At 45.4% G+C, this 25,341-nt stretch overlaps 1 protein-coding gene across 1 annotated transcript in view; it reads left to right on the top strand.

Moving 5' to 3' along the window:
• LOC128764629 (uncharacterized) overlaps window positions 1–24,616 on the top strand; it is a 43,463-nt gene extending 18,847 nt beyond the window's left edge. The window contains exons 5-6 of the mRNA XM_053874535.1: window positions 16,635–16,732; window positions 24,418–24,616. Of these exons, the coding sequence (XP_053730510.1) occupies window positions 16,635–16,732; window positions 24,418–24,616 (297 nt within the window). The remainder of the gene's footprint in view (window positions 1–16,634; window positions 16,733–24,417) is intronic.
• The last annotated feature ends 725 nt before the right edge of the window (window positions 24,617–25,341 follow it).

Below are 25,341 nucleotides of genomic sequence, written 5' to 3'. Positions count from 1 at the left end.
TCATGAGGGTGTTGTATCTACACACAAACACTTGCACACACTTTCACACATCCACACTGTGTGAGGACCTCTAATTGCCATAACCCTTTCCCCAGCCTCTTCCCCTTATCTGAGCCAAAGCACATGGCTCACCTTAACCAGGACTCTGAACCACTTATTTTGCCATTTTCACCCTCAAACTCTGCGTGGTCCAGCCAAAATGTCCGCAGAAAGCAAAGTGTCCTCATAAGATCAGTGTCTAGTCAAAGATTGGTCCACACTTGAACATTACTAGACGTACACACACACTGACGCAGGAATCATGAAGGCATTAGATGCTCTGAGAGCTCTGCTGTGTTGCTGGAGGACTCTCGACGTGGCCTCTCGGGGAGATCGTGGAACTTTCTCTCACCTCCAGCCGGTAGTTACGCACCGTAAAGAGGAACCTGTGAACTAAAACAGGCTACACACACTCATTGATTGAAGCGGCTGGGGAGGTGGTGGGGGAGGGCAGGTCCGATCAGCGCATCTCTGCTTTTAATGACCCCCCGGGGACCCCTTTACCTGACGGGCCGGCTCGGGCCGCAGTGTCCAGGTGCTGCAACATAAACAAGTCTCATTAATAATTGACGCCAACGTTTTGTAGCGAGCGAGTGGAGGCAGAGCAACAAGAATGAAAAGAGAGGCGGATGGCACCCGTCCAAAGCGAGATGTATGTGCTTGGCTCCCTCCTCTTGTTGTCTGTCTCATTTCCTCCCCTCTCTCACCAGCCCCCTCTCCCTCCCCCGCCTCTCTCTAATCACACTCTGACTTTGTGTGACCTTTCTCTGGCTAATTAGTGGAAGAGGAGCATTGTGGGTAATGTGGCTCGGCTGACCATGATGGTGAATCAACTTTTGCTTTTTTTTTTCGAGCAAAATGCTGTGGAGATACTGTGCGTTGAAGTGGAGAGAGTGAGGGTGCGGGTCGCAGGGAAGCAGTTTCGGTCAAAAGAGGGAAGCTAGTTTTGAAACGCTGTGGTGAGGTGAGTCAGTCTGTGAAGGAGGTGTATTCCTGCAAGTCTGACATCATCCATGAGAGTTACTCGCCCTCTCTGTTTGTTTGAGGTTCACATTTTCCTCTAGTTTACTTCCTAAACGATCACTGAAGTGGACCAGGCAGCGGTCCACCCGGCGGCCTCCTCCTCCCGAGCTGTCTGTCACTCCTCCTCTGTTGTCGTGATCAAACTTCTCAGGAACTTCATCTCGAGTTTTGGTCTCAGCTCGTAGCGTGGTATGGGATGGTTAGATGCGTTGGACGATGGCGGCTGTGGCGGGACTTTGGCTTGTAATGGTTTATAAATACTCGGGGGAAATACGCTGTTCACATAACTGACACTGAGGAGGGGAACATTCATGAATATAGTATAAAAAGTACAAATAAATATGGGTCTAACAGAATAATCAGGTTGATGATGAGGTTAATTCATGTTGAATATGTTGAAAGTATGTATTGAAGATTTGGGTAATCTTTGCTTAAATATAGTTACGTGCAACTGGATATCAAAGAAGTTGAGGAAAATAGATCGCTGGTAGAACACTGTGGCCTGGAGACTTTTATTGAGATATTTCTGCTTCCTGCTTTGCTGATCACACTAAAACTAACCAGTATTGTTATCTTTTTCTCAAATTTTTCACTGTACCAGCACCAAGTCTCTGCACCTTTGGCGCTACAGTTCCATCACAAGCTGCTTTAACAGAAAAAAGAGCTAATAAATCGACTCCTATCTGTGAACATCTCCCGTAGTTAACCTCGTAATTGCGGTGTCACCATGTCACGACTGTCTTTCCCTGACTACAGTGTAATTAGAAGGCATGCTTTAATGTAAAATAATGTCAAAATTCTCTGCCCATTATTGGGCACCAAATCGATAACATCAGCTGGCAAGATAGCTCATGTCAAAAGCTGCTGCAATAAAAGGTTATATTGCTTTCTTATTGTGTGTGTGCTGGTTGGCGTGGCTCAGAGTCTGTCACTGGCTCAGGCGAGCGTGACAATCATTTAAGACTTGAGAGCCCTGGATTCTTTTCCAAATTTCTCACACTCTTTAGAACAAATGTTTCCATTTGTATTCTGTAGTTTGTAAAGCGGTTCAGTAGACGTTTCTTGATGTTCAATTTCTCACTGGCTTTCACTCACCAGCTGGTTTTACCTGGTATTATTTTCCGCCGCGTCTGGGAGCGGATTACGGCAGCCATGTTTCTTGGTGACAGAACTCCTCTAAGAAATGAGTTATTGTGTTTTACGTCTAGATTTGAACCCCCAAACATGAAGCAGAACAAGAGTTTGTCTTCCAGTTTCGGAAGAAAAGAGAAGTTGACTGGCAGCAGAACACACAGGAGCAGTTTGCTGGATTTTCTATTGGAAAGATGAAAATGCTTCGGCACGCATACGTTCCAACAGATAATCACTCTGATACATTCATCCTGAATAGAGCCCCACGAATAATTTAGGGAGTGTTTTCAGACACTGGCTCAGAACTGTTAGAAGAGTGAGGTGGGTGTTTTTTTATTTCATGTTTTATGTGTGAGTGTGTAACAGCTGGATATGGCTCAAGTCCTGAGCTGATGGCTGTTCTTGGCGTGTTGACGTGTGCCTTCAGGTGCATGGTGTTCTCCATTTCACGCATAAAAGAGTTAGCTCAGGCAAACACACATAATATGAGCACACACACACACACGCGCGCTCACACAAACACAAGGTAAATGCATGCATAACATCCGCCCACATATGCAGACACACTGGGGAAAGCAGCAGTAGAAAGCAGGTGTGTGTGTGTGTGTGTGTGTGTGCGACATCCTCAAAGTGACTCCTGTTTGATTGACGGTGTGTGTGATGTTTCAGTGTCTGCTGCCTCATTACGACAACTTATGCTGTTTTGGAGATTAATAATAGATCTGGCTTCAGCGGCGAGAGGAAACAGATGCTACATCACAATGTACGAACTTGACGGGACTAATGACGCTCTGTGTGTCACATATTTAATATTAATACACGATAATAAATCATATTTTATCATCAGTAACGCAACGTGATGAAGTGACACCACGCTCAGAGCATTTTACAACAAACTCTATTGTTGTTTTTATTATTTTTATTTCTACTTCTAATAATAACAACAATAATAATGTCGCAACAAAGACATATGATTCTGTCTTACATTAATAAACAAATGCATAACTGCAACATTTAATTACAGATAAACTAAATGAAATGAAACATTTCTATAAATTTTTAACCGCTAAATGAAATTTATTTATCATTTCAAATGTAATATATGGAAGCGAAATTGAGTAAATGCATTCAATATTATTTGTATTTCATTTAATTAGAACATTTGAATTCTCTCTGTCAAGAGGTGAATATTTATCTGCAAAAACAAGCATTTCCTCATCTTTATGAGTTTATTTTTAGATTTAATTGGGCACTAAATCAATTCAAAACAGATATACATATATGATATTTCTAAATGTGGCTCATATATGAGTGGTATGATTAGAGAACCGTTATAATAATCATTTATATATCCAAAAGTAATGTATGTTCTTTTGACTCTAAATGTGAATATTGTATTTTCAAAAGTAATCCTGTTATGATTTGTAAATGACTTTAATGGCTGATCAGTGTGTGTGTGCGCACGTGCGTGTGTGTGTGTGGGAGAGAGTGAGTAAACAAACATCATCTTTGTGGTGGAACATCTCTGACTCCACGTGAGATACCTGCGCCTCCGTCACGCACTCGTCAATTAAAGTGAGCAGAAATTAGAGTTCGGAGGATTTATTCAATTTGCATCCATAATCGTGTGCAATTTACAAACTCATTATTTTACAATTTACTGCGTTTAACGGCAGCTGCAGGGCAGATCGTGTCGAGCCTATAGGGGGGCTAACGCGGCCCCCAGATGGACCCCCCCCCCGCACTTAAAAATCTGATGATCAGTCTTCAGAAAGTCAGATTTTGGTGTTTGGACTGTTGGTGGCTGCAGATGTGAATAATTCATGACATGTATAAACACACTCTTGATTCTTTAGTGGAGATTTGATTCCAAATATTCCCCCAATGTTGTGGATGCCATGACAGACGGGCACTAAGGACTTCAGAACACACACCCGCGAGGATCACTCCGAGGTCAATGCGGGTTTAGAAACCAAGACAGTTTCTCATAGTTTCATCTATTTTGTGTTGCTTTTACTATTTTGATAACAAATGATTGTGTTTCACAGCAACAGTCTTTGTCCTGAGTCACATTGGTCATTGTGTCTTTCAATAAAGGTTGGCTGTGTTTTTATTTATTCGAAGGGCCAGTGTGTTTCACCATCACTGGAACCTCAGTCGACATGAATCCGACTCCATTTCTGCTTTTTAAAATGAAATATTTTGCTATTTCTGGAGCTGAGTTTAAAAAACAGTCTGTCTGAAAACAGCACACTATTCACAGCTGGAGAGGCTCAGACTAAATGGAACACGTAAGCCAGAGGTGTCAAACTCCAAGAAAATTTGAATCTATTTGGTGCCTTTTAACAGGAAATTAAATCTCAACAGAATCTGCTTGTTATTGAAAGCTTCTCTGAGGTTGGCAGCAATCCTATGACAAGACACTGGTCGTCTTCGTCTTCGCCATAGCCTTCTTGAATTTAGCCGTTGCTAACAAGCTAAGTGCATGAAGATGATGGAGGTGAATTCATAAATTAATTCATACTGGAAACACAAAATTGAATGGATTAGGAACATTTCAACAGTAAGAAATGTGATGAAATTGTCATAATTGACAATACACTATGCTGTTGAATATATGTTACATTGAGTGTTTTATCATCACTTCCTGGTCACAAGCCCAAACTGTCATTTTCACATGTTCTATGAGCTTCCACGAGGACCTATCATACTTCACAGTGCTCCTTCCATCCTTTCACAACTGAAGGTGTCTGAACATGTCGAGGTCATTCATACAATGTAGCCATTGATGCGGCTTGGCTAAACGTTAGCCTCAACTCTCGATAGGTCAGGGAACTTTTTGGTAGTGATGGGCTTCTCAGGCTTCATGAAACAGCATCCTCATTTTCAGAGTCCACTAGATGGCATTCTTTGCTCTAAAATCTTTGGATTTGAACAACCATCCCAATGAAACCTTGCCTGACTTTTAAGCTGAGGGCCCCTCCTACTGAGCTCTGAAAATGAAACGGAGAAATTAAAATATATAAAATATAGACGACATGGCAGAGAGCTAAAACATTACTTCTGTCTAACACTGAAGTTTCTTCACCCGTGAAGATTTCTGTGGGAAGAGCTGTGACCCCTGCTCTGCCCCCAATAGTGACCCTCAAACTTCTCAGATTGAACACTGTATTTTGGTGCTCCTGTGAGTGGGTGAGTCGCGCCCCTCATCCTCTCACAAATGATTGTGTACAGACTCTCTCCACCTTCTTTCCCGGAGCCTGTAAGTATAAAATTTTAATTAGGAAGCTGACAGGTCTGGCGCATGATCCACAGCCTCACATCCGTCACAGAGAAGAAAAAGAAGGTGTGTGTGAAAGAGAGAGACTTTCTTCCTGGTCTCACACACACACACACACACTCACGCGCTCGGACTTGAGCAGCAGGTGCCATATTACTGTGTACAGAAAAGCAATTAGGCAGCATATTGGATGAATGAGGAGTGCATTAATATTAGCAAGTGCATTTGTCAGCAGCGTTTGATGCGAGTCCTTTTCTTTTCTTTCTGCAACATTAAGATTGTGGCGCTCATAAATTCACTGCTTAAACCGCCATCTGCCGCGCTGTCAGCCCGCACCGAGCGGCGAGGAGACGAGAGGGGAGCCATTTATTCCCTTCTGTCTCCCTCGCTGGGGAAGGAGAGTGAAAGACAGATAGATAAGAAGCAAATGCATTCATTCCCTCCCTTTCTTCACCGTCTCCGCCGGGGAGGGAGTGTGTATTAGGATTTATGGAGATGCTCGGCGTGCACGAGGCAACGCTGCTCTTAAATCTGGTTCCTTTTGTCTGGAGTGCTACCTTCTGCTCACGTGCTCCAGCACATCGCTCTTCGTCAACATACCACCACGGTCTTCCACACAAAGCGCCATGTTCACAGCTGAAAATGTGATCGCGGGAAGACAGCAAATACAATCCTGCGTTGAGGTCAAAATGTGATGTCACAGAGGACACGAGCACAAAGTTTTTTTTTGTGGGTGACGTAAGGGAGGAGACCGTCGATGCTTGACATTGCTCTTCAAAGTGAGAAACACGGGCCACTGGTGTTCCAGAAGCTCATGATATCCGCAGTGAGGCGGGTCTAGCTTCCAGAGCAATGTTTTTCAGTCGGTCTGTAGACAACAGGTTTCTGCAGTCTGGACGTGAAAAAACATTATAGGTGTGTTTTCCACGACGTGAGACTAGCATTTATCTGCCATTTACCTAGTGCATGGAAGTGCTTGTGTCTGGTCAGATAATACGATATGGACTAACACACATCTCCTTTGATTCGGATTCTCTTTGTTCCACAAAGTTGTGTTGTGATGTCAAGATCTCGTAAGACAAGTCCAGATAAGGGTGGCATTCAGAGGCGTCGACGTGAACAGGTCTCTCACACAAGCGGCGACAAAGAGAAAGTTGTAGCAAAGGATCGCGGCGGAATATAACCTGCAGAGGCTGAAGTGGCTGGACTGTAGTACTGAATTCTTGGACATTTTCTTCTCAGTTTTTTGTTTAGTCTGCTGTTGTATTTCTGTCTTGTCTTGTTCTAGCACAGTTGTCCCCTCTCTGGATCACAGTTAGCATTAAATGCTAATTCCACAATGCGGTAGATGCGTCAGCGACAAAGACAGCAGGAGGGATAAGAAGGCAGCACTTGTCCACTATCAGCGAATGTAGCACGATGCTAGTCACTGAACATTGGCTAGCGCCGTTCCAAGGCTTCCTTCTCGCTCTGGCAGCGCTAGGTGATAGATAGATAGATACTTTATTGATCTCCAAGGTAGGTAGCTACTCTGTTAGAGGACTTGTCCACCCTCATTGCATGAGCGACCAATTGCGTTGTTCCTTCCTGCCCACTGCTGTCAGGATGCATTTTGGTGGACTTTTGAGTGGACTCACTGTTCGTTGTTAGCCATTTGTGGTAGTTTTATTGTATTTTTTTGATACATATTTTTTGTTATGATTTTATTTTTTCTCTTTCTACAGAGGTTTCTTTGGTTCCACATTATTGTGTTGCTTTGTCTATGTGATTTATGTATTAAATAGCTGTATGCTGCCGCAACAAGCCAAATTTCCTCCTTGTGGGCCATCTAATCTAATCTAATAATGGCAGGCTAATCTAATCTAATGTAATATAAAACAATTATTATTCAGTTTCTCACAATTATATTAGATTAGACTGAACATCAAACATTGAAGACAAACCATCAACACAATCAACACTATAAAAGCAAAGAAAACACTGTAGAAATGGAAAATATAAGATAAAATAGAATAAAAAAACCCCAAATGCTCAACTAACTGCCCTACTAACATGATGGTCGCATCGGCCACTAGCCTTGTTTCTGTGACTAGCATTTTGCTACACTCTCCCACCGATGTCGGAACGGCACTGGCAACACAAGACTGTTAGTGACGTTGGTTTTGTTTGTCAAAGAATGAGTGATATCATATCAATGAGTGTTGTGGGAAAGACCCTCGCTTATGTTACGCCGAGTTCAGTTGCAGTTAGCTTGGAGGTGGCGAGTCAGGAAGACCAGTGAGTCAAAGACGGTGAAGGAGTGACGTTGTATCCTGTGTGGGCCGATCTTGGGGGTTCACTTCAGACGAGGAGGTGTGGCTGCGTCGTTGCAATTGGTTGTATGGACAGCGCCATCTGTTGAGCTCTGAGAATTTGCTTGCGACAATGTAAATTCCATAATGTTGCGTCTTCCATTTAAATCTGTAGTGACATCAGTCTACACTAGACAACAAGCCCAGAGGAGTCAGACTCACAACTATTTGTGTGTAAATGTGTTTAAGGTGTAGAAGTGAAGATTTGGGATTAACAGCTGGTCTGAGTCGACGAGTGGAGACGTTCCAACGAGCCTCATAAACCTTTTATCGGAGCGTTTGTTTGGAATATTTTTAGAGTCGACATGAGTGCTCTGATGTGTTGTTGTTGTCACGGTACCTCCGGTGTTGGGGGTGTTTAGACAGGGAGGGGTGATGTGGCGGGGAGGGGAGGGGGGTCGAGGCGAGGGGGGGGGTAGGAAAGTGTCACTGGAAGATTACTGTCACACCGCTGTCACCGTGACGGTGCCCCGCGGGCATTACAGGGGCGGAGTTGGCGGGGTCGCATGGCTGGATGTGGAGTTGGGAGGGGGGGCAGTTAGCACCACTCCCATTCTCTCTCCCATCCTCACCCCCCGTCCTCTTTCTTTCCTCGGTGATTAGCTGGCCCCGCGGTGAGCGCTAATCTGCACAGTGAGGTGGTGGGTGGAGAGCAGCGCCGCAACAATACTCACTTTTGATGAAGACGCGCTAAATGTTCTTTTTAATGATAAGCACAGCGACATCCTTCACTTCTCCGCACTTTCCTCACAAACACTTCTAACGGGATTGGAGCAATCTCGGTGGCAGCAGATGAAACCAGCCTCAGTTTGTCTTCTTCATTAAATTACATCCGTCGACGGGAATTATTGTAAAGATTCTGCCTCCCAGGCGAAGAATATGAATTTAGAATTCCATTTCATCCACTTACTAATCAATCCCGCGGGATTAAATTCACTTGTGCTACACAGACAGGTCAACGCCAGGAGGGACCACGGCATCACAAACATTTAGGAGCCATCATTTCAACGTTTACATGGAAGCTAAAAATCCAATCTCACTGATAATCGGATCAGGGCTCATTAATCTCTCTGAACCATAATAGCCCAGTGGATGTGACTGCTGCACTCAGACAGACAGGAAGCTGGAGTGACTCCTTCTGCTGGGCAGGGTGAAGCAACAAAGAGCTGGTCAGCACCAGCAGAGACAACACAGACATTGACTGCACTGACCCGGGTTCTGTGCGAAATACAATCCTGTATTTGATGTGAAGTGGAGTTTGGGCTTCAGGATTATGACCCTCGAGTCACAGACCCGGCCGCATGCGTGCTATTATTATTAAGTTAGGAAACCGCCATCGTATCGAATCTCAGGTTGCTGACTCACAGAGAGGGGAGGAGCTGACAGAAACAATCGATGTGAGCAGAAGGTTTACAGAAACAAATTCCATTTTAGCTCCGATTGAATTTGTTCATAATCCAGGAGAGGCAGAACTTTTGTCAATTCAGCGTTTCGTAAGTTAATATCTACTGGAACCTTTATTGGCTGCACACAGATTGGCTGTTCTTCCATAAACCACAGCAGATGTGCTGAATGTACACTTACTCAGACACACACACACACCAAACACGCTCTTCCAACATCTGCCCTGCTCTTAACTTTCTGCATAACCTGACAGCAGACAGGTGGAAGGCCCTCACTGTATGAATGTGCAGTCGGATCTTCAGCTATTCAGTGGCTCTCACTCATTGTTTTAATGCACTGAATTCTTTTTGTGGCAACCAGAAGGTGGAGAACTCTTTCATCACCACTGACCTCTTGAGTGAGTCATAGATCCGTATATTCTTCTCCATCCTCCCCTCACTCATGAGCAAGGCCACACTGCACTCACACCAAATGCTGTGGTGAAGTGCGGCAGCAGAGCAGTGACTCGCACCGGAGCCTGGACGCCTCACAATTGCTTAGGAATTGCACTATTGCAAGGTCGCTGACGCGCTGAGGAGACAGCTGTGCCGGGGAAAGGTTATATGACCCGACTGACACATCTGTCTGTGATGAGCTTGCTCCGTGTCCGATGACTTCTCCTTGTGCTTTTTTGTGCAAGAACTAAGGGTTAAAATTAGAAGTGGGACTGGATTACAAATGATCTAATCTGCAAGAGGTTTTGTAATTTTGTCTTGATTAATTCTATTCTAATATTTGACACGTGAATATTCTAATTTCAGTTGACATCTGTAGAGGAAAGGAGTCAGTTTGTTTTGAGAAGTGATGCGGACTGTGATCATAATGGGTTAGCATCTGCGGCGACACAGTCTTATTACATGTTTTAAGTGAGGCTTACTTTTTGTCCACTTCAGGTCTCCGTACATCAAGCTACATACGCTACCTGCTTCGGCTGCTCAGATACAGGAGGCATATGCTTCTTTTACACATGACGGTCCACGGCCGCAACACGCATGTCATAGCTATGGTTTGCTCCCACTCTCTCTGAGGCTCTACGTATCTCGAATGCATGCTGATGGTGCGTTCGTGAGCATCAACATTTTCTATACTGCTGAAAATAAACAGGTTGGCTGTCAGGATTTCTGTGTGGTGGGGACAAAATGACCCTTTGCAAAAACTGACCCTGTCCACCCATGAGACGTGATCTGAAACACCAGGGTGGATGCACAGAATAGTGTTTTTCTGCTTCTATCCTGCTCTTCTATTTTTTTTAATTTTTCTGTCCGTCCTCGCTTTTATATTCTCTTCACAATGAATGTTTTGGTTATGACATCACATTCGATAAAGTGGTGCACATGTACTGTAAGAAGTGCGGTGAAAAACTTTCCCTGTGAAGGAAAGTTGAAACCTCATCAATCTGTGCTGTTTGCATCAATAAGTGTGTTATTTATTCATTTAAAAATCAACATGTTAAAGACACACATCTTATTAAAATACTTTTTTTAAACAATTTTTGTTGAAATGATTTTAATGTTGTTTAATTTGATTTCCACTGTTATATGTTAGGACATATACAGCGTTGTCAGATTATATAGTCGACATCACGTTCCTCGCCGTTTGTGGTGTCAGGTCTCAGGTGAGCTTGTCTTTCAGCTGCAGAAATGAAGGGTGAGGGTTGAAGTCTCATGGAGTTGACAGTCAAAAATCAGACTCATGAAACCAAAAATACTACAATATTTGGTGGTGTAAATTTGAAACCCAGCTTCAAGACTAAAACATAAAGAGCAGATTTTCCATCAGAGTTTCTTCTGTGTTGAATGTTTAACCTTGAACACAGATGTGAACTCAACTCTGGATTGAAATGACAAACTGCCTAAATGTCCCCTCCTCCATCCCACTTCCCTCTTAAATCCAAAAAGGCTCTAACTGGAAAGCACACGTCTTTTCTGGTGCGGTCAGTGTAATGGACGGTGAATCTGCTGCCTACTCATGCATACAGCTGACAAATTGTCCCTCTGATCACCAGAGCTGTGTGATTTGTGAAAGTCGGGGTGCGACAGGACGAGTCGGCAGATTGAAAAGGGGCGCTGAGGAAAGTGACAAACTAAAAAAAAAAGGTGCATCTGGAGAAAATTACATATCTGAAGGCATCCGGGGAGTGAATGAGAGGTTTTCATGTGTGACTGAGTGAATGTTGGTCCGATTGGAAGACACAGCAGCCATGACCTTGTTGTCCGCCTCAATTCTGGCGACACTGAGGAGGAGATTCTGGTTTTCTAAACTGCACAACAATGTGTGCAACTGAAACAGAAACTACACATTCAGAGCAGTATTGTGACGATAGATTTTGAATGAAGTTTTGAAGGATTTAAGGAGTCAGATTAAAATACAGTCTGAGATGTACATTTAAAAGTTTAACTCCTCTTGGTCTGAGACCCTGGTTCTCAGTGATAAAGGGTGGCGTGTGTTGTCCAACCTGGAGATCTTCCTCAGGTGGAGTCCAAGTGTCTTACGGTTTTGTTCACGGGTGAGGGAAGAAAAGTGCAAGAGATCTACAGATCTCTGTTGTTATGAAGAAAGAGCTGAGCCAAAAGACATGGGTGTCTGGTCTCCCTCTCACAGACAGAAGCTCAGTCTGCCAGGAGAGACTTAAGACATGAACCTGTGCTTCTCATAGATGGATCTCATAGGGACTTTTTGTCAGGTGTCTCCTGGACTGGTGATGTGTCCAGCTGGGTGGAGGCTCTGGGGTTCATGGCACGCTGCAGAGATCATGTCTCTCAGTTGACCTTTTGGAAGGAAAGGGTCGACCTCGTATTACAGTTTGAAGATGAACGTTCTGTCTAGTTTGGTGTCTTTTGTTGCGTTTCCACCTAGTGGTCTGGGTCAGTACGGTTCAGTACGCCATTGCTGAAAGGGGTCGGAATAACCAACCTGACCAGCACCATCTTTTGGTGACCCCGAGAACAGTGCTACTGCTAACACGCTCATGACGCCTCTGATTGGACAGGGGAATGTGAGCAAAGTCTGAGTCGAGTTGTGACTGAGTCAGAAAACACCTAAATTCACCCATGAGCGGAATGAAAAGCTGGAGGAAATACAGGCATTTCTTGTACTTAACAGGGAGGATGTTGACCCGACCTGTACTGACCCGGGCTGCAGCATTTGGTCGTACGCTTTTGTGCAAGTGAATATTGACCCCTTTCCTGTCAACAGTGGTGCGCCTCAGGGCTCTGTCTTTGTACCGTCCCACACTGACTGTCTTCCTGCATTTATGTTTGTGAAACTACAGACCTAGCACAGCGCCTCACTTCCTCCCTCCAAAGCTTCAACCTAAAATAGAGACGGCTCCACTGAAGCCTCATGGAAGTTTGTGCTTCCACCAGCCGAAGCAGAATCATAGAGAGCGGAGCTGACTCTCTTTTTAGGATCCGCTCTGCCTCCTTTAGGTGAGTCCAACTCTTCTTTCCCGCTCAAACAACTTCAGTCTGCTCCGAGGGCAGATCAGATCAGGGAATGGAAATGAGCCCATTCTGGATGAATTTTGCAAAAGGAAGGGCAACAAAGAGACGGAGAGGGAAGAGACAGAAGAGGTCACTCGTCTTTGTAGCTTTGACACTTTCCCCTGAATTTGAGGAAGAAACATGCCCACAAACAAATGCTATACAAAGCACATATGGCTTCTTTGTAGGCAGGCCATGTGTATGTATGAGGTTGTGCTTGGACTCTAAGTGTGTGTGTGTGTGTGTGGTAATATTTGGCCATATATCCTCCACTGTGTGAGAGATCATGCACAACTACTGTGTGAATCTCCATATGAAGGTGGTTTGAAGGCACCTCTGAGGCTTCGCAAAGAGCAACACTGGCAGTTCATACATCTGCTTATGTGAGGCGGTGGAGGAAAGTCAATATGTGAGCGTGTGTGTAGAGGGTGTCTGCAAGATGAGCAGCCAAGTTTTTGAGCTGCAGCGTCCAGGGGAACCAGCGTGGTCCCTCACCGGCAGCAGAGACGAACCCTCGTAGCTTCACATCTCAACCCCAGAGCTGACTTAAAGCCTCGACTGCAGCGCAAGTGGATGTTAGTGATGTTGGACGCGTTGATGCCGAGTCGAGGTCAAGCGTTGTTCCTTGCCGATATCAACAGCGAGGCGCTCCGTAGCGTGGTCAGCAGGAGAGAACGGAAGTGAAAATACTCCAGTCTCTTCTGCTGTCTCAAACTTCTTCAACTTTAATTCTTGGTCTCACTTCCTGATTGGGCCTGGCAGAAGAAAAACATGGAGCTTCATCATCAGATGATTGAGCTGCAGCTTCAGAGGAGAGAAGAGACAATTGCTTCAGCAGGTGGTCATAACGTGATGGAGGAAGCGTGAGTGTCAAGAGTGTTGTTTGTGAATGACAATACAAGTCGTGAGTGTGTGTGTGCGGCCGTGCATCGATGCACGCGCTCGAAAGCGCACACCACTGCTGTGGCATTTTTCCTGATATATAGATAATCCTACACCCTTGTACACAAACACACCCCCACACTGCACACACACACACCTCTCCTGGCCACAGGCGGAGTCTTAACAGTAGGCTAACCTTGATCAATAACCTGCTCTGGACCTCGCTGTTCTCCTGCTGCTGGATTTCAATATCACGCCTGTTTGAACACTCTCGCCACGGGCCAAATGTGTGCGAGCGCAAATGTGTGTGCATCCGCGGCATGCATTCATGTGTTTGTGGCTTTGTGTACGGTTGTATGCGCTTCAAGAAACCTCGGCGCATGAATGTGTGTGAGTTGCCCGAGGGTCCGCTGTGAACGGTGCTAACTGGCCCTGTGAACTCTCCCTGTGAAGAGAAAGAGGAAGCCACCGGGCATGAGCAGAGGACGGCGTGCCATTTACCTGGGCTAGCCATGCTTTTTCAAACTGGCAACAGGGACCTACACACACACACATACCCACACACACGGAGCTGAGACTCTCCAGCCTTTCGCCTCAAACGCTAAAGCACACCTTTGCTCCCTCGCCTCAAACACAAACACACTTCAAAAGTTTTTTATTTTCCGTATTTTTGGAAGCGATACAGGCACCCCTGCGTTTAAAGAGCCAACCGCTCTCTTCATCTGCCCTTTTCTCACTTCCTGCCGCTGTAAAAAGGCCCCACTGCGCCGGGAAGCACTCGTTTACATCCAGCACTACAACCTTTCGCCTCTCCGAGGTGTTTCTCCTCTATACGCTGACGCTTCCGCTGCTGCTGCTGAGACTTCACTTGAGCCAGAATCACCATAGTGGTGACTCACACTTACAACCCGTGTATGGACATGACAAACACCCGCAGGACTTTTACAAAGCATCTTACAAGTCCTGGAAAAGTCTAGAAGTGACTCCCTTCTTGATCTGACATTGACTCACCTGTCCCACAGTCCCTTACCTCTAAGGTAATGCTGAACGCAGTGACACACCATGAGAATGCTGCGAAGAAAATGATATAGGTTTAAGTCCTCATCCTTTCTCTTGGTTGTCCGCGTCCACTTGAGGAGCAGTCCTGTCCATAGCTCACAGGAGACCAGTACCCATTAAGTTTTGCTTAACTCAAGAATTTCAAAGAAATGTCTCCACACATGATTCTGATGCAGTGGAAGCCAGAAGGCCCAGCCTCCTCCAGCTCTTCTACTGAGATGTTCCATGTCAGGAGACATCATCTCTCCAGCGTGTCCTCCATCCGCACAAACACCCATCATCTGTCTTCTCTTGGAGGAGCAGTGGATCTAGTCTGACTCTCTCCTGGATGACAGAGCTTCAGCTTTTTTCAAGAACTGTGGTAGGAGAGGCAAGTTGAGACTCAGGATGAGGGGAAACAACTGGAGAGAGTCGGGAATCGTGACTCACAGTTTGAACCGCGTCATACTCAGACCCAGAAGAAAGTAGGGCTGAGTGTTTCCCAAAAGCTCACAATATGATAGGTATCATGATACACAGGATACGATTCGTATTGCGATACATGTGTATACCGATAAATTCCCCTCGAGGCGAAACGTATCCTGATATTTCGTTCATTTTACTTAACATACAACAAACAATAGTTTCATTGTGCTGGATGTACATGGAACATGAAATGTGCACTGTATTGCGAGCAGCAGTCTTCACAGATGCTCTGGGAAACTTCATGAATGAAAGTTCAATACACGCATTGTAATGAGCCCCACAACGATATAAAATGAACACACCCCTAGAGGAAGGTCCTCTGGAAGAAACTATCAAGTGCACCAAAGGGGAGTTGACTGTAAGCAAGCTCATGATGAAGAAAGGTTTGGAGATATTTTTTTGATTCCAAAATCAGATCAAGTTGAGACTAAAGAGCTGTTGATGTGGGATTGACATAAACTCCCACTGCTTCTATTACTATGACTTGCTGTCTCTCTAGAGAAGTCCAGACTCCCTCCAGAGAAACATTATATTTCTGCAAACCTGGTGACCACAAACACCACCAGTCAATGGAGAGCTTTGTCTTTTGGCTCAGCTCTTTTCATCACTCATCTCATGCTCCACCCTGCCCTCACTCGTGAACAAGACTCTACTGACAAAACGTTGCCTTGTGACTGGTGTATTGTGGGTTGTGCAGAAGCCCAGACAGAAAAGAAAGAAAAAAAAATCTAAACAGATCAATGTGAAGTGAGTCAGACGACCATCATTGTTGGGTCTACTGTCTAAGCAGTTTTTGGAGAATTCTCTCTCACACCTGAACCTGTGTGTGTGTGTGTGTGTGTGTGTGCATGTGCGGCTTATTAAAATATGTGTTGGTGTTGAGCACAGCTGACCCAGATGTGTGAAGTGGGTCATGGGAACAGGGCGCCCACACGAGGGTTCGGGGTATGCAGGAGCAGAAACGTCGCCGGCGCGAACACGCTGGGGCAGTGCCCTGATTACTCAGATTAGTTTGGGGAATTCAAGACTCCTCCTCCTGAGCTGTGTCCCCATCTGCTCCCCATCTTTGGCCCTCACCCCCTCGTCCCTGCTCCGTGTCTAACTGACTTAGTTTGAGCCCTAATAACTTTTTCTTCAGGAGTGTTGGCCAATAATGTGACACTCCTGAAGGGGTCAGCAGAGAGCATCTAGAGAGACACGTTTACATCCCGTCACAAAAATATATTTTTGGACGTTTGAATCAATTTTAGCTGTGAAAATTGTCACATGTTAGTTTCTAGATGTAACTGTGAAGAAGACCAGACTTTTGTGAGTTGTAAAAAAAGTGACATTTCAAAAAAGTTCATTGTTTGCTATAAATGTTTACATTTTTATTTCATTATTATTTTCATTATTTTAGACTCAGGTTCTTAATAATGATAATTATTAAATAAGGAACATCACCAAAGCGTCCCTCTTTGTCGCTTGTTTTTTTCGCAGGGTTCTCGACTGGTGGCTGTGTCCCCAGAAACAGGACAGAACGCTGGAGGGTGTGACGCCAGCCGGGACTGGACCTCAGCCAGGAGCCTCTCCTCCAGGTAGGAACCTGAGCCAACTCTGCTTCTGAAGCCTGAGATTGAGGGCGATGCTACCTCAGTCAAAACAGGGAGTTTGTTACGAACTTGCATTTGAAGGGAGGAGGGCCGCGGAGGTGACAAACCCAAACTTTACGTGATACAATCTGATTTGGAGAACATAAAAAACACATGGAGTAGACAACTGGATAAAACATTTTCAACATAACCTTTTTTACTTCATGAGAAATTGGTCTGTAAACAAATGAATGTAAAGAATTGATGATTTATAACTTGAAGACAATCAGTCTAAGTCTTTTGGATAAGGAAACGTTATGAAAGTATTATAAAAATACATCAAATTACAATACAATCTTCTATATAGTGAGTGGAATCATGGTTTAAAACACGTTTCCAGGCTTGGTTCGTTGAATTGCAGACGCTGCTAGCATTTGAGTCACAATCTTTCAATGAATGTTGAGGGAAACAAGCACTAGGTGGCGCTCTCAGGGGTCAGGTCAATGGAGAACTCCAAGCCCAGACCTCTGTGACGCAGCCCAGCTATAAAATCTTCAAGCGCTCTCCGTTTGAGGACTCAGAGGGTCTTTATGAAACCTGAGACTTGTGTATCAAGTGGCTGCAAATATCCTCGAAGAACTGTGGTTGATGGTGAACAACGTCTCCGGCGTCAGCATTAGGCTGTGTGCTGGTATGCAGCAGAAGAGAGCAGATTAGTTTGGTCCTAAATGAGGTCCATGACACTGTAATTACAGCCTCCTTTTTGCCGGATCACAGGCAGCTCCACTTCATATAACCGAGCACTTGAAACGTGCCCAGACTGGCAGCCAGACTGAGAACATCAGGTGTTTAGATTCCACTGATTTCAGCCTGTTAAACACGGCTGCTCCGGCCAAACTGGCCCCCGGCTAGCCGCTCTAATGTTTTAATGTGCGCGTCTGAGCCAAGCGCTTCCTCCAGCACACGTGGGTCAGAAGCCACGATCTGACAGAGATGCCCACACACAGGCCCGGCCTGCCAATCGCAACAAGCCTGTGGCCAGACGCCGAGCGAACACGCCGGTCAGTTGAGCCAAGTGGTGTCCGGTGAGAGACGGCCGGGCCAAACAACAGCCCGGGGGGGCCGCTGGGCCGGACTCGACATGATTACTCTGTGTACATTAGAGCTCTCCAGCGGTCCTGGTGGGCTGGATCTCATGTTTGTGGCCAGAGCGGGTTCGTGCGTCTGGTTCATCTGGGTTCTGTTTGTCATGCTGCTCCAAAATGAGCTTTTTATTGTCTGGTGGTGGGAGTCCCCCGATGCTAACAGACAGCAAGAGCAGCAAACACAACTCATGTCTTCTGGTTCAACTCAGAGGACTCATTAGAGTACCCATTAACCCATGAGTCACAAATGCACAGCATGACTCACCTTCTCAGCACTGGCTGTTTAGGCTCTGTAAAATAAAACTGTTTATGAAAAAACCAAAGTGAACGAGAAAGCATGTCAAGCTCCCTTAGATCTGGCAGATTCAAACGCCGGAGTAAAGACACGCATGACTCCGAAATGATTCACAGCTCAGAAAGACTGCTGACTCGGCAAAACAATATAATAACCCTGCACTGTGATGAGGCCTCCGAGGAACATTGTGGCTAGTCGTGTCAAATGAATACAGCTGCTGAATCAATGTGCAGCAAATATTTGTTGGCATGAAATATCAAGAGCTTGTACGTGGGTGTGCTAACAAACTTGGACGGTTAGCTGGATGCTAACCTGTTTTTAGCTCCCTTTAGTAGCAAACAAAATGTACTCAAGTATCCTGATGTAAATATTCTCTTCACAAACCATCAACCCATGAGTCACACTCACTTATCCAGTACTATCAGGTGGATGTATTGGCCATCAGACTGTGCATGCATTGCATCGGACCACTAGAGGGCTTCACTCAGAGGTGAGAATGCCGCTGCATGAGTGACAGTTGTCGAACTCCTTGTCTGAGTCTGTTTAGATTTATTTCGAAACTGAGCGCCTGATCTGACAATCATTCAAGGCAGCCAGTTGGACTCGATGAAGCCACGTGACCCAAGTACTCAAGACGTCAACACATCCACAAATGCTATTGTCGGCAACGCTGTGCACAATTCAACTCTTTTAACAAGATAAGATAAGACTTATAAATTTAAGAAACTGAGTCCTTCTCGTCCACGTCAAACTGCTTGGCTGTACTCATGAGGACATTTTACCCCCATCTATTCCAAAGATAGCACACAAACTCGTAGCTCAGTTCACAACAGCTGTCCACCTCACCTTTGCTGTCCACAATCAAGTTGGCTCTGCACTTGCTGGTTCTGTTCCAGAGACCTTCAGGAGCGATGACTTGGTCTTGGCACGCAGTTCCTGCAGCAGATAAGCTCGCGGACGCTCTGAATCCTCATTGCTCTGTTAGCTTGCAACACTCTCACCCACAGCTCTGAGCCCTGAGTCATGGATGTTGCAACACAGTTCAGGGTTTCTGTCAGTGTTTTTAGGTGAAAACCGAGCGGCGAAACCACCATAACCATGTCCACCTCCATGATGCGCTACATTTATTGCGATGTTTCTACTTTGTTTTAATACGTTTGATCATATAGAGATTTCAGATTTAAAAAGAAACCACTTTTTCGGAAGCTGTGACGGCTCTCATTGAACCTGTGGTGGCCATGTTTGTTTACGTGAAACGGAAACCCTGCACTGTTTATTGCAGTCTGTAATGGTAGCAGGCAGTAGTGAAACTGGGATCTTATGACGGAAGCCCGAAAAGCACTCACCAGAGTAGGATGCATGACCACCAGCAAAGCAAAATAGACATCAGTGGGGGATATTTTGAGATGGTCTCTACATCCAAATCACGTAAAGAACACTAACACAATCAAATCACTTCCAAGTTTCCCACCAATCCTGACAGTTTTATTGAAATCCATCCATCCGTTTTTGAGTTATTTTGTGTGCATGAATGACATATAATGTAAACAAGGTTGGAAACAAAATGTTTAAGTGAACAAGAATACATTTAAGAGTAAGATAAGCGCTAAAAATGTCCGTCGCACCAAGAGAAGAGAAGCTTTTTACCACAATAAAACGTAAAAAAAAGATTTTGAAGGGGTTAGTTTGGGCCCAAATGAAAGTTTTGATGTTATAATGATTGTTTGGAGCCACACAAAGAATCCAAAGAATACTTCTGCTCACACAGAAACAGTGCACACCACAGTAGTTCTGATCATTTTGAGTGCACAAACGCCATCTACTGGATGACTTGTTGTTTGGGTCTCGTGAATAAATGTGGAGCAACTGTTGCAGCTATGAGTGGACACCCAATAGCAGTGTTTAAATCAAGCATGACAATGATTCCAGTCACATTATTGGGACCATGTCATTTTCACTGGTTTATCAAAAGCGTGTTTGCTTTGTTCCAAGTCAATCTGTTGCAGAATAATAGCGTCTCCCCATGAACTCTGTGGAGATCTCCAGCGTTGCTCAGAAGCGGGGGGGTGGAGGAGGGAGATTTGGGGGGGAGCTGGACAATCAAATATTAGAGTTAAACACTTCATTTTCAATCCCCGTCCATCGGCCTCCCGGCTGCGTTAATTGCCGCGGCGCTACCTGCCACCAGCGGTCCTTCTCCAAATGACTTTTGAATGGAAGCATATGGACGAAGAGCCGCGGCGGGGAGCGACTTGAGGAAGGGTCCCATTAAATAAGAGATGGCTAATTACTTTGTCCTCCCTTTTGTCCTGCGCGATCCATTCTCTCGCCTCCATATATCTGGTGGTAATGAGTAAAGCCGCGGCCTGGCACCTGTGCTGGTAATTAAACATATAAATTCTCCCCTCACAGAAATATGTGTTGCGGCCCGGATTGATTTACGCCGCTTCTCAGATTGCTGCACTGTTGAGCTTGTTTTCGTTGGCTTTGCTTTTTTTCTTCAGAGGGAGAGTCGTTCATCAGCCCTCCGTCTTTGAGAAGAGTCGTGGCTTACGACTCCAGCTCCCTTCATTGTTACTGTGTTGTCTTTGGGGAAGGATCAGGGCGACCCGGGGCCAGGACTCCTGCTTAAGGACAGTAAAATGAGCCCTTGTAAACCCCCGGGGCTCAGATCCTGAATGAAAGATGTGGACATAAAAGCAAAGTGTGATCAAATAGAGATCCAAATGAAACAGGTCTGTGACTCATTTATGAATTTCTCCGGCTCATAATTTTACTCAGGATGGAAAGAAGGGATCGGCTGCAGCGGTCCGGTCTCCGCTCGGAGGGTTTCGGGAGTTTTATGTGAAGTTTGGGATGAAGGATTCTGACGTTTTATCTGCAGATTCATTATTTTTTCATTGCGTGAAATTGATAGTTATTACCTCTGCCATGGGAGAGCTCCAGATTTATGTGACTGTCAGTGTGGCCCAGCACCCCTCATATGTTCCAGAGACTTGGCTGAGGGGTGTAGCACAAGCCCAGAAGACTCTTTGAGATGTTGGTGAAAAGGTTCCACAGATATTGCAGTTGATGTTCTTGGTTGCCATATTGAAAACATGTCTTTCTACACCTGGACAGGTGGGAGGAGCTTCATCTCCTGGTGGCTCAGACGACCGTGCTGAACTCTGGTCCTCTTTACTTGCACCAGTCTCAATTATGGACCTCATTTCTTGTATTTCTGGTCTTCATCTCCAACTTTCTTGGTCCAACACGACACTGTCACTCCCAATGACAACCTCAGTATCTCCATCTCGGACTCTTCTAACTCCTCAGTCATCCGTCATGGCAGTGACCACTATTGTCCCATAAGGCCCTGCTTTGACTCTCGCTACTACTCTGACATCACGGTTGTCTCCACCCTGCCTGCACTCTCTTCTACACCTCCTTCAGCTCCATCCATCACTCAGGATGATTGAGCCCGAACACTGCTGTCAGAACATCTCTTCCCTTACCTTGACTCCCCCTCCCACCTGATAACTTATTTTATAAAACTTCCTATGCAAATAGACAAAACATGTCAGCAAGTAAGTTTGGAGTTGCCACCCACAAGTGGATCAGACCTCTCTGTGAATTACAACAGAGCACCGGGGTAACATTTTCATTTAAAAATACTCGTATTCCTGGATGTATCTGAAGCCTTAAGAACCGTGTCTTCCATGACAACACCCATGAGTGCTCTTTCAACTGGCACAGTGTCGTGGCGGAGATCACACGGCAAAGTACGCAGCACTTTTAAGAGCAGCGACTCCTCCACGTGTCGGCACAATAAAGTTTTCACTCCAACTTCTCCATCTGCAGACTGCGAATATAAAACCGCATGAGCCTCCATCTCTTCCGCGGCTGATGGAATTCCCTATTAGCCGAGCGGAGAACGTTTCCCAGCCGGGGGTCTCACGATGACTGTGCAGAGTGGAAAACCTAATGAATGTCATAATTAACTGGATATACTTCAGAGTGGAATCGGCTCTTCTGAAAGCCTCCACCTTGTTAACCCCTTCCTCACCCGGTCCTCCCCCGACTCACCCGCTCATTATTCATCCCCTAAGATGGCACTTCTTTATTTCCTCTGCATTGTTTTCCCCTCCGTTTGCTCACTCGACGGAGGCCTGCAGCCTTCTCAGCGCGCTCCTGACACTTTTGTTCATAAATCACGGGGAAGTTAATGAAAATGGCGTTCAGGCATATCCAGAATGATTGTGTTCTTTGTCATGCTAATAAAGTGAGAGATGTTCGTCCAGTGGGTGAATGCCTCCACATTACCAGCTACCTCTGATTATATACATGTGCCTGCTGCCTCGCCCGCCCCTCACACGCCCGCGCTCTCGCCCAAACTATACGTTTCTTTCCTGCATTTATCTCTATGAATATCACGGTTGCTCTCTACACGGCTTGTTATTCTCTTCAGGACTTCATTCACCTCACAATTTACCGCTTCACATCCGTCTCAGACAGACGTGTCTGAAATACAGCCGGGGCAGTGGCACCATTATATCCTAAGCTAGTCAGGTAACATCAGCCGGGAGACGAGGGACACCCTGGACAGGACTCCAATATACATATATAGACTCAGCTTGGCTCAGCTCTTTCTCCACCATGACAGACTGCTGCTCTACAAAGTCCTCCGGACTCTCCTCACTAATGGACTATGCCCCAAACTCCTCTAGTGGTGGAAGAATATCTTGTCCATCCGTAGAAAGAGATGACAGAAATGGCTTCCTACTCTGTTTTGGATTTAAATGATCACGTTTTTATGAAAGCAGCTTGAGCTCTCATCTGCACCAAAGGGTCCAGCTCACGTCCACGGCACGTCACCTTCACTCCCGAGGTGGAACTGATGGTATGTAGACGGACAAGACCGCCCCCCCCCTTCCTCTGCTTCACTCTCAAATGGAGCTTTGTATTAACAAGATCATGTGTTCACATCTATTTTGCTGGCCCTGCATGTAGTTGGCTCCTGGTGTTCCAATTCCCTCCCGACTCATCCTCATCTTCCACTGCTTATCCTTCAGCGGAATGCACAGGCAGCACTTTCATCAGTGTGAGTCCTCTGTCTCTGTGTGGACCTCAGGTTCTGCGAGTATCATAATGCATCAGTGTTTCACTTCAGCGCTGTCAAGCTAATTCATCTCCGGGATTCGGTGTGTTCTGAACCATGGGAGAGGTACAAAGTGAGACACGCAGAACTCTTTCTTTAATGGTTTGTTTCTTTTACTCCGACCCTGAAACCTGGAATTAGCATAAAGACTATCTGACCGCACTTGTGCGTCCATCAACCAGATCTGGTTCACACTTGCGGCCACTAGGTGGGGCCAAAGAGCCAAAGTCCAATAATTGTTTTGAATTTCTAGAATTTTGACAAAAAATCTAAGATAAATGTAAGATACTTAAATTTTATTTGGAGTTTAAATACAATATTTTGTCTTTATTTTATGATATTTAGACACAGTTTTATTATCTTTATTTTATTCTGAATTTTATTCAGTTTTTCCAATTTTCTCAACAGTTTGCGCCAAGTGTATTTTTTTCTTTAGTTAATTTGATGCATATGACTTGCACCTGGTTCTGCTGCTGGTTGGACTTTTCCATGACAAATATCTTTGCGATGATCACATGGTTTCATGTCATTTCACAAGGTTTTGGTTTGTTCACGCGTCAGTAGATTAAATATGGTTATTGACCACAAATGAAATCAAGAGAAATGAATCTATTCTAATCTAGTTCTATTCCTTGAATGGGCCCCGGGTCCATTTGTTTGGGGAAAGGTGGGCCCCGAGATCAAAACAGGTTAAGAACCCCTGCAGCAAAATGTATTTAACCCAGTCACACTTTTCAGCTGCACGTGATCTTGGTGTGTGTGCTCAACTGGATGCAGAACCACAGCGACTTTGATGCTGAAAACATTGAAATGTGCAGGCTGTGTTCGCAACAGTAGCTTTTAATATGTGAGTGAGAATGTTGCTGGGTCTATAAATGGCTTCCAAAGTGTGCGACATGTCAGTCGGATTGCTATGGAAACTGCTGACTGCCTCATAAGTCCGGCGTTCATTCTCCAACATATGTTCCCGCTATAGTTGCGGAGGCTGCAGCTTTTCCTCCAGCCAGAGTTTACTCATGTCAAACCACGGAGGCGTATGTGCGCCATATTGTGCAGACTCCGACCCCGAACTCTCTCTAATTAGGCCTAAGTGAAGTGGTGTTGTTGTCTCCAGGCCCCACCGCCCCGGCCTGCAGGTACCTGCTCTGGCGGTGACTCCAGAAAGAAGCTGTCAGCGCTGCCATTTGGGCTCGGGAGTGTTTGCCTCTCCCATGTGGCCCTCCAGCACAGCGGCTCGTGCCCCCTCCTCCAGGCAAACAGATGTCCCTCTTAGCTGGTTTGTCCACGCGAGCACAAACACGCCAGCGACGTGACGTTCAGACAGAGAAGCCACGCGCCGATGTCACAGGTGACAAAGATCCGTCTGTGTGACTCCTGAACGGCAGCAAATTAGTGTCGCTCATGTTCGTCACGTTTGATTCCATGCATCCCTTTACTCCGGAGAGTCTGCTCACGAGTCACTCTCAGGAGGGACATGGTGAACTCGTCGCTCTCGCCAGACACGATCATGCCAACACGTGGTTTCAGGCTCAGTCTGGAAACAATCCGCAGTAGGATTTGCGACACAAAGACTTGGGTGATTTCACTTAACTTTGCGGCGGAAGAGATTTATATTTTGAAACACGGTTCCACATCCTTCCAGTTTCTGAGTCATTCTCAGCACCAGAGTGCCCTCTGGTGGATGAGAGCCTCACCACATGAATAAAACTCCATAACAAACGTGATTCAGTATTCATCCTTGTCTCTGTCGAATGGCTCATGAGTCACTTCAGCATGACTCAGACTCGCCCCAGCTGGCTGAGTTAAAACATATAACAAACAGGGATAGTGAGTTAGTGGAAATGCTGACATATGACTCACGGGTTAAAGCGCTCAGTCAACAGAGGTGGCACGCCTCAGTTGTAAGACGAGTCAGTTATCTAACAAAACACCTGTTCAAAGTAGGAAGAGGTATGTGATTTCCCAGCATGCATTAGTGTGCATCTGTGAGTCCAAATGCACTTTCTATCTTTTGATAGTGAAAAAAGCTTCCCACTCG

This window comes from Synchiropus splendidus, chromosome 9 (assembly GCF_027744825.2).
Source record: "Synchiropus splendidus isolate RoL2022-P1 chromosome 9, RoL_Sspl_1.0, whole genome shotgun sequence".
Classification (NCBI taxonomy): Eukaryota; Metazoa; Chordata; class Actinopteri; order Syngnathiformes; family Callionymidae; genus Synchiropus; species Synchiropus splendidus.
The sequence above is the reverse complement of the archived record's forward strand: the minus strand, read 5'-3'. Positions and strand labels throughout refer to the sequence as shown.